At 42.9% G+C, this 13,451-nt stretch overlaps 1 protein-coding gene across 1 annotated transcript; it reads right to left on the reverse strand.

Annotated features, from left to right (window-relative positions):
- Window positions 1-8,480: 8,480 nt before the first annotated feature.
- NANP (N-acetylneuraminic acid phosphatase) lies at window positions 8,481-12,434 on the reverse strand. The gene is made up of 2 exons (XM_061471049.1): window positions 12,268-12,434; window positions 8,481-12,082 (listed from the first exon to the last, which is right to left on the reverse strand). The coding sequence occupies exons 1-2, from the start codon at window positions 12,355-12,357 to the stop codon at window positions 11,387-11,389; spliced, it is 786 nt and encodes a 261-aa protein (XP_061327033.1). The 5' UTR covers window positions 12,358-12,434; the 3' UTR covers window positions 8,481-11,386.
- Window positions 12,435-13,451: the final 1,017 nt, after the last annotated feature.

Below are 13,451 nucleotides of genomic sequence, written 5' to 3' on the forward strand. Positions count from 1 at the left end.
TTAAGTGCCAGCAGTCAGAGTGATTGCATCTGAAATACCTGCACATTTTGTCTGGTTTTGTTTGTAAGATGCATGAAGCTCATATCATAATCTTTTCTAAATGAGAGAGACAGTCTATATGCAAAGTATATAAGTTTAATCTTAATTCTGGGGATGTTTTCTTGAGATTTTGAGGGTTAAAATATTGTATGAGAACATCTGTTTGGGGCCAGCTCAGTGAGTCACTCTAGTGTGCTGTTTGCAGGGGTGGCATGCAGTACGTGACTGAGGAGGAGGATAGGCAGTAAAGCGTTTTCTTGGCTGCTTCTTTCCCTGGTAAGCAGCTCTAGCTTCTGGCCATTGGTGTGTTAAGAGACTTCCACAGGCATAAGCCATATCTAGACCATTCTGTTCAGGATATTCTTTTGGATGTATCCTCCACAAATCGGTTTAATCTTTCTGAGCCGTTTATACTTTGGCAGTCACAACTTGCTGTAGGATGTCCTTATTTCCTGGTATTGACGTAATATCCACTTGCCTTGTGCTCATCTGTAGAGATCCTGGGATGGCGCTGCCCATGATTTCTCCACTTTCCCCCCAGCAGTGGTCAGGTTAAGTGCTCACTGCTCTACATACCGTGTTTGTTTTCTGCATGCTAGACTGCCGCATGCTGACAAATATCTGCCAGCAGCTGTGGGTTTTGCCTTGGGAAATTCCAGGTAAACATGATACCTCAGCCTCTCGCAGGTAACAGCTGCTGCTTTTGCTCAAAGGGAATTCCCACTGACTTTGATCTGTAGGAGAGGACATCACCCCTGGTTTGCTTTGTGACAGAGAGGTAACAGTCATAAGATAAAATGTATGGCAGGGACATGTGATAGCAGCTACTTCACAAGCAGTAGGTCAGACTTTTCCACCGCTTATCTTAGTCATAGATGCTCATACTCTTAGGAGAGTTCTTTTTTATCCACGCCACTAAAAGCATAACAGGACTCTGAGCCAAAGAGCAGCAAGTAAGAACAGGACAAATCAGTTATTTCTCTGATATGACCTGTGGAAATCTGCAGGCATGTTGGATTTTGGCCTTTTTACCTTCTAAATTTTCTGTCTTCAGCATGTGGAAAAGCACTGAAGCTTGCAGGATATCTCATTTTCATTGCGTAATGAAGAAACATTAATTGTCAGAACAAAACAGTTATTAGCTGTGCTTACTTTGGGCACTGATGCACAGGCCAGCCTCCTGGCCTTTTTTTTTGCTAGGGACTCTAGAAACTTGTAGTAAGACTGTTCACTGAAGGGAGCTTAATAAACACATCCTGAAAAGTGGGTGAAACAAGAAAGAGGAAGTGGATGGGCAGGAAACAGAAAAGGAAATGGAAGCGATAAAGGAAAATGAGGAGAAGGAAAAGGAAAAAGCAAAGGAAAAGGCGAAGAAGAAAAAAAAGAAAAGGAAAAGGATGCACCTTTGTATTCTTTAGCAAATATGCACCTATGTATTCTTTAGCAAATCATGAGGCACATGATTCCTAGTCAGTCTTGTGACAGACTTTTACAGCCTCAGTGGTCAAAGCTGCAGTGGCCATTTACACCAATTCTTCCAGATGTTTAGCATCAAAGTTTTGGTATTTTGTGTTATTCTGACCTGGGTAAGGCACAAAGATCCTTTAAAATCATTGCGTTCCCCACATTTGGGGTGTGTCTCATACAGGCAGTCACTTGGGCAATGCAGCATCCTGCCTTCTAAGCATCTCAAGGAAAGATCTTGGGGATTGTGTAAAGGCATTTTCTCTGCCTTTGGACAAAGACTAACAGTAGGCCTATTGAGAAAGCCCCAAAGTGTTCCAGGCACTTTCAGTAGAAGACAGGCAGCCAGTGCAGAAATGGGGGTTTCTGAGTATGCACCTTAATTCACAGTTATTTGTCAGAGCAGCTTCCCTACAGCAGTACTTCTCTGGCACATCTGTGCTCTCAGATGAGAAGAGTTGCTGAGTGCAAATGAACATTGTGAACCACTCCAATGCTGCACTGTTTATTCCCATTACATGGACAGACCCTGCCACCATGCTGTTGTCCTTGACCTCGGAGAGCTTCAGGGGAGGCTCTGCTTCATGTTCAATGGCCAAGGCCAGATGTATCTGGTTATGAGCTCTGTCTCCACCCCAGGCTTGCTGTGGAACTGCCAGCCAGTCACTCTGGTTTTCTGAGCTCGTTCCATCTCTGCTGAGATGGAGGCAGCAGTTTTTCTGTGCCTCACAGTGGGAGCATCTTTTATCTCTGTGGGCGTGTTCTCTTTGTCATCTTACACGCTCTGTCAGCGCGAAATGTGGGGATTTTTATACGTTTTCCTACTCTGGTCGACTGGAGCAGCAGCAGCAGATGCAGCTGTGGTGCTGGTGATCTGAAAGCCCTGGAGCTGCAGATGGCTCAATCACAGCAAACACAGAGGCCCACAACACGCGGGTTGGGCAGCCATCCTGCCTCCGCACCTACGTCTGATGAGTGCCAAGTGCGTGCTCTGTAAAATGCAGTGGGCAAGCCCTAAACATTGTGATATAAGTTTCCGAAATGCAGAAGCACACTGCAAGTGTTGGTCAGCTTTTAAGGTGAGTGTGATTTCTGGGTGGAAGTACACTTTGACAGCTACAGGGGGGTTGCGGTCTGTTGGCTGGTTCCGCTGAAAACCGATCCTCAACTGCCACCTGCTGTACATGGAGGAAAAACGCAGCAGAGATTCCTGCCTGCCTTCATTCACACCGTGGGGCGACCTAAGGCTGTCACCGAGCGCCAAAAAAATCCGGCCAGTAGCCCGGGGGAGATACAAAACACAGTGTCACTGGGTTTCTGAATGAAAATCAGCACACGTTTTCAGGTGCCCAAACGGGAACGGAGGTGCTGAGTTTAGAACCGTGGCCTGAATTGCCACGGTTTGCAGATGCAGCCAAGAACACCCAAGAGTGAGAAAATATGATGTAGTAGCAATCCTGTGCATGAGGTCATAGATATAAGGTGCTAATGTGTTGTCTGGTTATAGAAAGAGGTCACTAGGAGAATTCTGAAATCATAAAGATGCCACATCATTTTCCTGCCAGGGAAAAAAAGTTCCTTTTTCTTAAACAAATCCAATACCTGCATGATGTAAATCAAATTAACCTCAGGCACAGTACACCAGTACCTTAGAAGGCTGCATTTTGTTTGCAGCCATGATGTTATGACAAACTTGTTGCTGATCCTCTCAGTCATGCTCTTTTGCAACTGACTGTTGTGCAGCTTGCAAAATATGCCACAGATCCTCATACTTAACATAATGGCAATACTTATCCACCTAGATCAAAACCTCTTCTAAGAGGGCTATTTCACCATCTTTGTTTACAGTGCCTAGTAAAATAGGATCTCATCATAATTTGTGATGTCTGGAGGGTAGTGTGAAATGAAGAGCGCTCTGAGCTCATTTATGGGTACCAGGTATGCTTTATTTTAAAAACAGTGATAGCAAAAAATAAGAAGGGGAGGCGGGAACAAAACCGAAACAAAACAAACACATACCCTCAAAAAACCCAAACAAAAATCCTAAACCGACCCAACCAACCCAACCAAAATCTGTGCTTGTATGTAACAAGCCACTAGTGCCCCCTGCTGAGACAACAGAAGATGAAGTCTCCAGCAGCCTAATTGCACTGTTTGCACTGATTTCTTTAAAAAATTGTATTATATAAAGATACTGACGGGATTTTAAGAAACTCAGATGGGCAACACTGAGTGTAATAAACTGGGTGTATTTTTAAATACCCAAATGATAGGAGTTTCTTTTCAACCCTTCTCCAGGCAGCAACTCCTTGTAATCAAGAAACGGTCCTATTTTCAACTTTAAGTTTCTCTTTCTACTCTCCGAAATTAGCCACCCCTAAATTATCCTAAAATGCATTTGCATGTTTTAATATGGAAATAATAGCTTATTAGCAGCATTCTGATTCCTCAAGGACATGGCTTTAGCGCTCAGCAATACAGAAAAGTAAAAAGCCATTTCTTACTCAAATTCCATTATAGAGCAAGTGCATGCAACCCTAAATACAGCACTGGTCCTTTGTAACAGAAAACAGGAGTAGAAAAATAGTGAGGTTTATTTTTTAATATCCTTAAAATGTTTTATGCCATGATAAACCTGCTGATACCTGAACAGCTGTGCCGTGGCACTAAAACAGAGAATCCAGGCCAATTCTATATCTCCCTTGCAGTGTATTATGAAATTACCATGCAGTATTCAAAAGCATCTTTGCTTATCACTCACTGCTGAAAGAATACAAGCTGCAAAAGAGGCTCGTAAGTCAGCCTAAAAACTGCCAGGTCCTGTAAAATGCTGGGAATGCAAAGCCTAACACAGAGGCTATTAGAAGCTAAGAGGGTTTTTTGTCCGCATTTTACATACATCTATTGCATGTTGCTCACCCTGCAAATATGCAGAAACACTGCTACACTACAACAAAGAGAAAAACAAATGGGAAGTGGTTGAGGTGGGCAGAACATCAGCAAACAGGGAGCACAGTATTCAAAGTAGAACAAAAAGGAATTGTTAACTAGGTAGACCCATATCAAATCAAAATATCTCTAAGGTAGGGGCTTGTTTTCATTTTGAGATAACGGCATAGAAATACAGTCTGAAGATGAACCTGTGACTGCAGCAGTAGCACTTTTAAAAAACACATAATGTTTCACAAAGTCTAACAGGATAAAGATAACAAATGTATCAAAGTAGTTTAGACATTAACTTATTAGGTACCTTTTAAAATATTTTCAGACAAGAGGGATGGAAGCAAAAAAGTATTTTTACCCAGTTACATTTACTGAAAGAAGAATAAACAAGCCGTTTGTGTCATTCATGCATTTTCTTCCTGAAAGGAAAATAGGACTTAGAACATTCAGGACCCTTCTCATTTAAATGTCTGAAACAAAACACAATGGAAGGCATCAACAGTTTGGAAAACAAAGGCTGTCAGTCCATCCACTGCAGACTTCCTGATAAATCCTAACCCCAGTGAGATTTAACAGGCCACCCCAGTAACAGCAAAGACCACCCAACCAGTAGCACAAATAAGAACAGTTGAGCCTGACTTTATCAGACAGACAGACCCGCAACACACTTGTGCTCTGATGGAAACAGCATGGTAACTTTGAAGACACTTGGCCTAATTCATGGAACAAATAAAAGAGAATACTTCACTGAGATTCTGAATGCTTGTGTAGCCAAAGAACTAATAAAATATATGTTTGAGCAGTTGATGTATTTTGGCATATAACAGTTTTACTTCAATTTAGACCTTTCTGCTACACTGATCACTGCTTGGGAACATCTGCCTGAATGCAGACCATTGAGCAGACTCAGCAACAACACAAGTAAATAAAAACTTGCTCATCTGATGCTTGCCAGGATGGATTTTGACTGGAAAGGAAGAGAAATGCTTTCGACTTCATCTTTATGATTTCCACTTTGTTTCTGGGGAAATGCAGCCATAACTATTCTAAGTGACTTCCTACAGTCACCGGGAACTTAAATTCTTGATCTAAAGCATAGCTCTTAGATGACCACAGTCCTATTCAGATACATCTCTGTACCTTCCTGGACCGGTATTTTATTGCATTTTTGCACTATCAATGGTGTAGCAAAATAAACAGTTCCAGGAATATACAGAAAAGAACATAACATAAATATGTATAAATTCATTAAATACTTTAAATAAAATCTATATTAATATGTAGTTGGAGCTACATTCAGTGTTTCTTCCTCGTTGCCTAGTAATGTTATTTCCAAAATATAAAGAAGTTGGATTCTTTCTCTGTGTGACAAAGTTGTCCTTGAACACAACAGAGAAATGATGGCAGCCACTGATGACCAGACTGAACAGACATTGGGAAACTGCTCAAATAATGAGTAGTGCTTTGTTTTCCTCACAACATTCACTTAAGTCAAGTAATCATCAGCACTTATTTTTAAACTTGGAAGAAAAGTATCTCAGATTTGGTATTTTACACTTGCCTTATAAACCTTGATACCTATAGGTGACCAACAAAGGATTCTGTTTGGAGGCTTCCCACCCACCCCACCCCCCCCACCCCCCCGTTTTACATTTTGGTGGGTTTGGGTTTTTTTCATCTAGTCTGTGAGATATGAATGGAAGTTCTTTGAAGGAAAGCCATTTAAATCAAACACAACAGAAAAACACATGCTTGCAGCACACAACTGCCAAGGAGCTGATACTAAATCTATGTGCTTAACATGATCTTGCTACAAAAGCTGTCTGTCTCCCATTACTTTTTACTGTAGTCTTCTGTAGATTTCCTCCCAAACATTAGATACCTGTCATTCATAAAGCCCTAAAAATGCAACCAAAGAAAGTGAATGCTCCATCCCTGGGGGTTTTCAAGGCCAAGTTGGACAGAGCCTTGGGTGACATGGTTTAGTGTGAGGTGTCCCTGCCCATGGCAGGGGGGTTGGAACTAGATGATCTTAAGGTCCTTTCCAATCCTAACTATTCTATGATTCTATGACAAAGATCAGTTAGCTCAGGGAGAAGTGGAAGGCAGAAGTCACTTGCAGGTGGTTTTATAGAAATGATCACATAAATCTTACTTAAACCTTGTGAAGTTCCACTGATGTCAATGGAATCATTTTCCTGTGTTAAGCTGGACCTTATGCAGAGTTATCATCCAGTCTTAGGTTAGATGTTGAGAGACATTACTTGCAATTCTAAAGGACTGAAATTTCATACGTATTAGCACCATCATTTAATTTAGAATTTTTCTGGCATGTGAAGGCTGTTTAGCAGAAGCCTCTCATGCAAGCTTGTTTTCAGTAGGTGGAATAAAAGGTCGAAATATGCTATATGGAGCAGGTAACGTGATTCTCTGTATTTAGGTCCCTTGCAACATAGGCAGAAAGTTGCAGGTTTTGCTTTAGACACAGCTGACATCATCTCTGCATTGTTATGTCTCTTGTATGTGCACAGCGTGTTCTAGAAAGCAAGCTATAATGGAGACAATCCCACTGCAAGGCTGATAGTAAAAGCTATGCACAAAAGAACAGTATACCACTACATACAGCAGAGATACATTGTGTTTCTATTTGTTGTACTTCTCAGTATGTTCAAATGGTTTCCAGATGCTGAGGTTTATTAATATAGGATTAAGGTAGGTTTTAAATTTCATTTAAAAGCCTCAAGATAACCTGGGAGTAAAGATCCCCACATTTTAGAGCTAAAGATGGAAAAATAATCACTACATATGTGAACAGGAGAAATTGCTGTGAGGCATCAGACTACTCCAATTTAGTTCAAAGCCCTGTTACTGGTGTTGTCAAGTGACAGAAGCTTCAGAGGAAAACACAAATAGAGCTGGTTCAAGTTAGCTTGGGCATAGGAAGTTGTCCATTTTCTGTATTTTAGACAATTTAACCTTTAGCTGTTACCTAATCCAAAAACATCTCATCACTTTCATTAACTTCATGTTCTAATGAAAGGTACTTATCTCCAGTATAAAACATTTGGGTCACTACTAAGAACTCTTAACTTTGTGCTAATTTTTTTCAAGCATGTAAGAAAATGTCCTCATTTCTAAGGCTGTCACTGTTCAGCTTAATGCCTTACACATGCAAAGCTTCCTCAACAAGAAGGGATGCTGTGCAGACCTGTGATACTTCAGACAGCACAGCCCAGTGCATGCAAGAGGCCGAGCCCCCCTTTACTCGGTTTACCACCCTACTCTTATCTAGAGTACCTGTAAGAATCTTTCCACCTCTCTCAATCTATCTTCACAGGTCCAGGAGATGGACCATTTATTCCATTACCCACTGGAAAATCATCAGGGAACAGCTTCCTTTTCTGCAGCCAAGAGCACCACGAGGGGAGCAGCCTCCCTCCCCACCCCTAAGTCACACAGAGGTGAGTGTAGCAAAGCTCAGATATGGACCTGTCACCTGCTGAAATGAGTCCCCTGGACTTGAGATTACAGTATCTATCTATCTGCTTTGCAGTCTGTTCTTGTGCTGCTGCAGCAGCCAGGGCCCTGACGCCAGAATGTGTAGGCATTTCAGAGCTGGCATTCAGCATGGCAAGTCTGGTTCAGCTAGCAGTGAACTGCAGTTAGGAATTCAGTATACACAGTCAGACCAAGAAGCCTCACAAATACTAATGACATTCCCACCTCTGTTTAAAATGATGGAAAATACACCCAGGTGACAGATTCTGAAGCCTAATTCTTTGCTATTTTAAAAACCAACCAAACAGAACTCTTGCCCTTTGTTGTAAACCTGGTCACAAATACAGTTATCCACAGTAATACAGATTTTAAAGAAATGTTTTATAAACAAAATACTTTTATTACACTAGTACGTGGGTTATTTTAAAATCAAGAATTAAAATATAGTTGGTATTAAACTATAGTTTCACTAAAGTCAAAGTTACTGTAAATTACCCTCAGGAGGCAGTATTTATCTAAAAAAATACAATAAAATGTAGATGGAATTTCTTTTTCCTTTTTATTTAGTGTGTTTTGGCAATATAATTTAAACTAGACAGCTAATAAAGCATAACACTAAGCAAAACCAGAACTTAACTGGAACTGAATATTGACTGTTTTATTGATTTGTTCCTGCTTCTGATGTGAAAGTTATCGCATTACTACATTTATGTTTCCATTTTGTTAAATATAACTATTTTTCATTAAGCTTTCTGTAAGAGCCCCATGCATGGAAAAACATTTTAAGTATTTAGAGATACTCCAGATACTTAATCCAGCTTATTGGGTAACAGCTTCTAAGAAGACTCCTAGACAAAGAAATACTTTCTATTGTTTCTTCTTGTTTCATAGAACCATAGTAACACTGTTGCAGTCACATCCAGCCTGGTACAGTACTCAGCAATGGAAAAAATACACTTAACTGTGGCCTCCACAGACCACGCTATCACCTGAGTGTGCAGTTACAGTAGTTTGTCATAGATTCATGGATTTAAGAAGATGGCTGCCCAAGTGCATGACAAAGAGCAGCCTCTTCTAAAACAAGGGACCCTTTATACTAAGCAGGCTCAGTATTCCATCTCAGAATGATGCACTGGCAAGAGAATACAAGCCTCAATGTACATTAAAGAATGGTAATCTGGCACGTATCAAGCCCACAGACAGAATTGTGAATTATTACCATTTGTTATTTTAAATCTCAGCTGTATCGGAAACCCCATTCTGACCCAGGTTCTATTACCCTGATGCTGGGCAAACAATGCAGGTCTTTTTGGATGCTGTTGTAAGTGAAGTTGTTGCTTTTCTATCAGGCAGTAGTTAAAACAAGTTACTTCAAATACACTATCTTTACAGGGATCCATCTAACCTTTTGGAGACCTTTCTATTCTTACACATTCTTCCTCATGGGCTCAATCATCTTTATTGAATGTTGTTTGCAACGGTTTGCTCACTCACTAGACCAATGACCGCTTTCATGCTCTTCCAAGTGGGAAATAAGATCTTAACTTAGGCCTCTCACTTCAGTAGGTGTGTCAAGTCAGCCCCACTGGCTCTGGTTACATGTGGCAGCTTCCTACATCAGTGTTAACTGGATCATTGTTAGCATACGCCCACTTCCTCAAAGGTGTCCCGGGCTCAGACATTTTGCCTAGGTAGCATGAGGAACCTGAACTGCTTTACCTTTTTAAAGGGACAACTAGATGAAAGGGGTTCCTTTCCCCTGTCACTCCCCAGTGTAGGAGGAACATATTTTGATGCAACATAAACTTTTTGCCAAATAATTTAACTCAGATCAGTAACAGCCTCCTCTACACTGAATCTGTCATCCTGTGCAAGATTTAACTGCATTAACTTAAATTCATGTCAAGTTAAACAAAGGAACCTCTCTTGTATACAGGATTCTTTCTATACACACATTTCCTGGTAGGCTTTCATGCTTTTTGCTGATCTTTTCTTGCCAGACACACTTCTGCTAGCACCTCAATATCCCTGTTCTCAAAAGATTTGTCATGGATTTATTCTAAAACATAAAATCTGATTGTTCGGATATGGTCAGATATTCAGCCCAATGTATATATAGCAAATACGTTTTGAAACACACAGCTTTTCCAGCAAGTGTTTACATTTCCATTTAATATGTGAATACTTTCCCATCATGAAGTAAGAGTATGAAGTACAGAAACATCAAATAATTAAGATAATAATCTGGGAAGAAGAAATCTTAGTGTTTTAGAGAGTAAGCTTCTGCATCTAACAGAAATAGCACATATACATTATAAAGTTGCACACCATACTGTAATACATATGCCATCATTTTCCAGTTTCCTCGAAGAGAATCATGAAAGCTGTTCACAAACAACTAGCTCATATTTTCTCCAGAGTAAAGCACATGAAATACATGCAGAAACTGAAGTAAGGAGGGATTGTATAGCACTGTCATTAAAACAGTCAAAAAAAGGCTCTGATCCTGCAATTGAATCTGAGTAGTCTTACACCTGAGCAAGAGCAAAAACAGTTTCTCAAAAAGGTCTGATCAAAATTCATTAATAAAATCAGACAAAACAATAAAATTAGCTTTTAAGGAGTCTGACAATACATTAAGACCATTGAAAATATCCCTGTTTTATCAATTACATTCCAACAAATATCATAATCTGAATTACAAGTATACTGCATAACTTCATAAGCACCAAAATAATATAAAATAAAAACTTATCCATCAAGTTTCTCTGATAAATGGTCCCCTCTATAAATGCAAATTTTAAAGGTACATTTAAGTACTTTTGGCAAGAGGTACAGATTCCATAAAAGAAAAGTCACTGCAAAGTCTGAGAAAATTCTAAAACTTGAAAACTTTGAAAAAAAGATCAAAGGGAGAGCATTTTCTAATGGTCTGATATGTAAATTCTGTCAATAAATTCTGGTTTTAGAAACAGCAAAATTCACTCCAGTTCCTGAGATAAACTGCAGATGAATTGGGAAGATTTACCAGACTATACCACACCCTTTTTCTCACCTTCTTTTGCACACTGCAAACAAGGTTTGAACTGAAGCCTCTGGTAAACTTACAAGTCAGTAAAGCATATGAAAGATCAAAACATTCAAATTTTTCTTTCCACTATAAAAACAAGAGACTGGCAACTTAGGTCTGAAACAGACAGACTTTAGCCAGTCTATCAAAGTAATTTAGACAGAGGCAATTGTTTTAAGTTAACCTCACTTGCATCTTTTAAATAAATCTTTGATTCTATTCTGTTTTCACTGACAACTGTGCTCTTATTCACCCATCTGCTGTCTAAGAAAGCATACCATACATGAGTTCAAAATCCTAGGGGGTCAGATCTGTTGAAAGTGCATGAGTCACCTAACAGCTCAGCACGTCTCTGATCGTATGCTGGAACCATCAATGTGCTGCGTTACTACCATCCACGTGGTCAGTTCCTAACTTAGCATTCACTTTGTGCTCCATCTTCTGTAAAACCGCTGGAAGATCCAGGACAGAAGAAATAATGTAATGAGGTACTGGCGAGGTATCTCCTGGGGCAGTCATTGCTTTGTTTAACCACACCGTTGCTTTCAAGCCAGCATTCAGGCCTCCTTGAATATCTGTATCTAGAGAGTCACCAACCATAACACATTCTGCAGGCTGCACCCCTAGGAGGTCGCAACAGTAATGAAATATGGATGGCGCTGGTTTCTCTTCTTTCTGCTCTCCTCCCACAACGATGGCATCGAAGTAGGGCTGACAGGCGCACGCTTCGATCTTCTCCCTCTGCGTCTGCTTGTCGCCGTTCGTCAAGAGCAGCAGGCGGACGCCCTTCCGCAGCTCGGTGAGCATGCCCCGCGTGTCCTCGGCCAGGGTGAGGTGCTGCAGGCGGGTCCTTTTCCACAGGAAGTAGCACTCGGCGGCCAGGTTTCGGTTCGCCTCCCCGCCGATGGTCTCCTGGATCGCCTCCTCCCAGTGCGAAATCCGCAGGTCGGTGATGCACATCTTGGCGGGGTCGTGGCACTCCTTCAGCAGCTTGGCCTGGACCTTGTCGCAGATGACGCGGGCCTCCCCCTCCCCGTAGTGGTGCTTCGACTGTAGGGCACTGATCACCTGCAACACACAAGAGGCTCTCGTCAGCGCGTCCCCCGAGGGGCCTCCGCTCAGGCGGCACTGCGGCCGGCGGCGCGGGTAGGACGGAGGGGGATATGAGCGGCACCGCGGCCGCTGGGCCAGGGGTGCCCGCCGCCTCCGCGTCGGAAGGCAACAAGCGGGCAGCAAGGGGACAAGGGCGGTACCTCCTCAATGGCGCGCCGCCCGGCAGCCGCCGTGTCGACCAGCGTGTTGTCCAAGTCGAAGAACACCGCTTTGACGCCGTGCACCCCCATGGCGGCGGCGCCGCCTCCCGCGAGAGCCGCCCCGCTTCACCGGCCGAGCCCCGAGCCCCGCCGCAGCCGCCAGCGCCGCGGCACAGTGGGGCGGGGACACCGCGTCCCGCCCGTGTCCCACCCCCGCCCCGCCTCTCACGCTGCCGCTGGGCCTCGCCCCATGAGGCGGCGGTTGGGCCGTCCCGCTCCGTTAAGCGCGGTGCGCTGCTGGGAGGGGTTGTGTGTCGGGGCGGGAGGAGGGCAGCGGGTGGGCTCCCGCGGCCCGGAGTGCCGTGTGCGTCCCCGGCCGTGCGGCGGCTGCTCTGGGCAGGAGGAGGCGACTCCTTTTGGAGGAGGGGAGTGAGCAGGTGCGGGTGTGCGGGGACCGGCGGTGCGCGGACCGCCCCTCTGGTGTGTGGAGGGCGTTTGGGGCTGTTTAGGGTTTGACCTTTTCTTCCCGTTTCTGCCGCCGTGCGAGGGCGTTCACCGGGACAACGGGCTGGAAGGCGGCGCAGAGCGAGTGTTACGGGTGTGCGGGTCAGCTGCTGCTACGGGACAGATCATTTTTCCCAGAGTGAAGCAAGCGTGATTGCTCAAGTAATATTCCTATTGGCTTTTGGCAGTATGTTTTGTTTAGTTGATTTGATTTCTGTTCAATACTGCTAATGGCAACTGAGCATTAATAATTAAATGTAATTTGCAAAGCTGGCCACTTCCAGTTCTGAAAACTGCACCTTTGATAGCAATCTCCTTCTGTGATAAAAGATGTTGGGTCACATCTAAGAGCAAAAAAATCATGACAAAGAGATTAATGTGTGGCAAGTAGAACTAGAGAAGGCGGGTATTTAAGGAGAAGGAGGGATTCTGAGAATAAACGCCTGGATAATAATCCTCTAGTTGAGGAAACGGGGATTTTAATAAGACTGTTCTACCTGACTTGTAGTAGAATGTGCTGCTTGATGACCTGGAAAAGGTGTTAGGCATGTGGATTCCATGTGCCTCTGCTGAATTACTGTTTTTCAGAATTTACACAGAAGAATGGCTGAAAATAGCTGAATTTCTAGGGCTCTCTTCACTGAAGATGATGTCTGTTTCAGACAGCCCTGCGTTCCCGT

Source organism: Pezoporus flaviventris, unplaced genomic scaffold (genome assembly GCF_033815535.1).
Source record: "Pezoporus flaviventris isolate CSIRO_AGI_PZ_B2104156 unplaced genomic scaffold, CSIRO_AGI_Pfla_v1 ptg000066l, whole genome shotgun sequence".
NCBI classification, from domain to species: domain Eukaryota; kingdom Metazoa; phylum Chordata; class Aves; order Psittaciformes; family Psittacidae; genus Pezoporus; species Pezoporus flaviventris.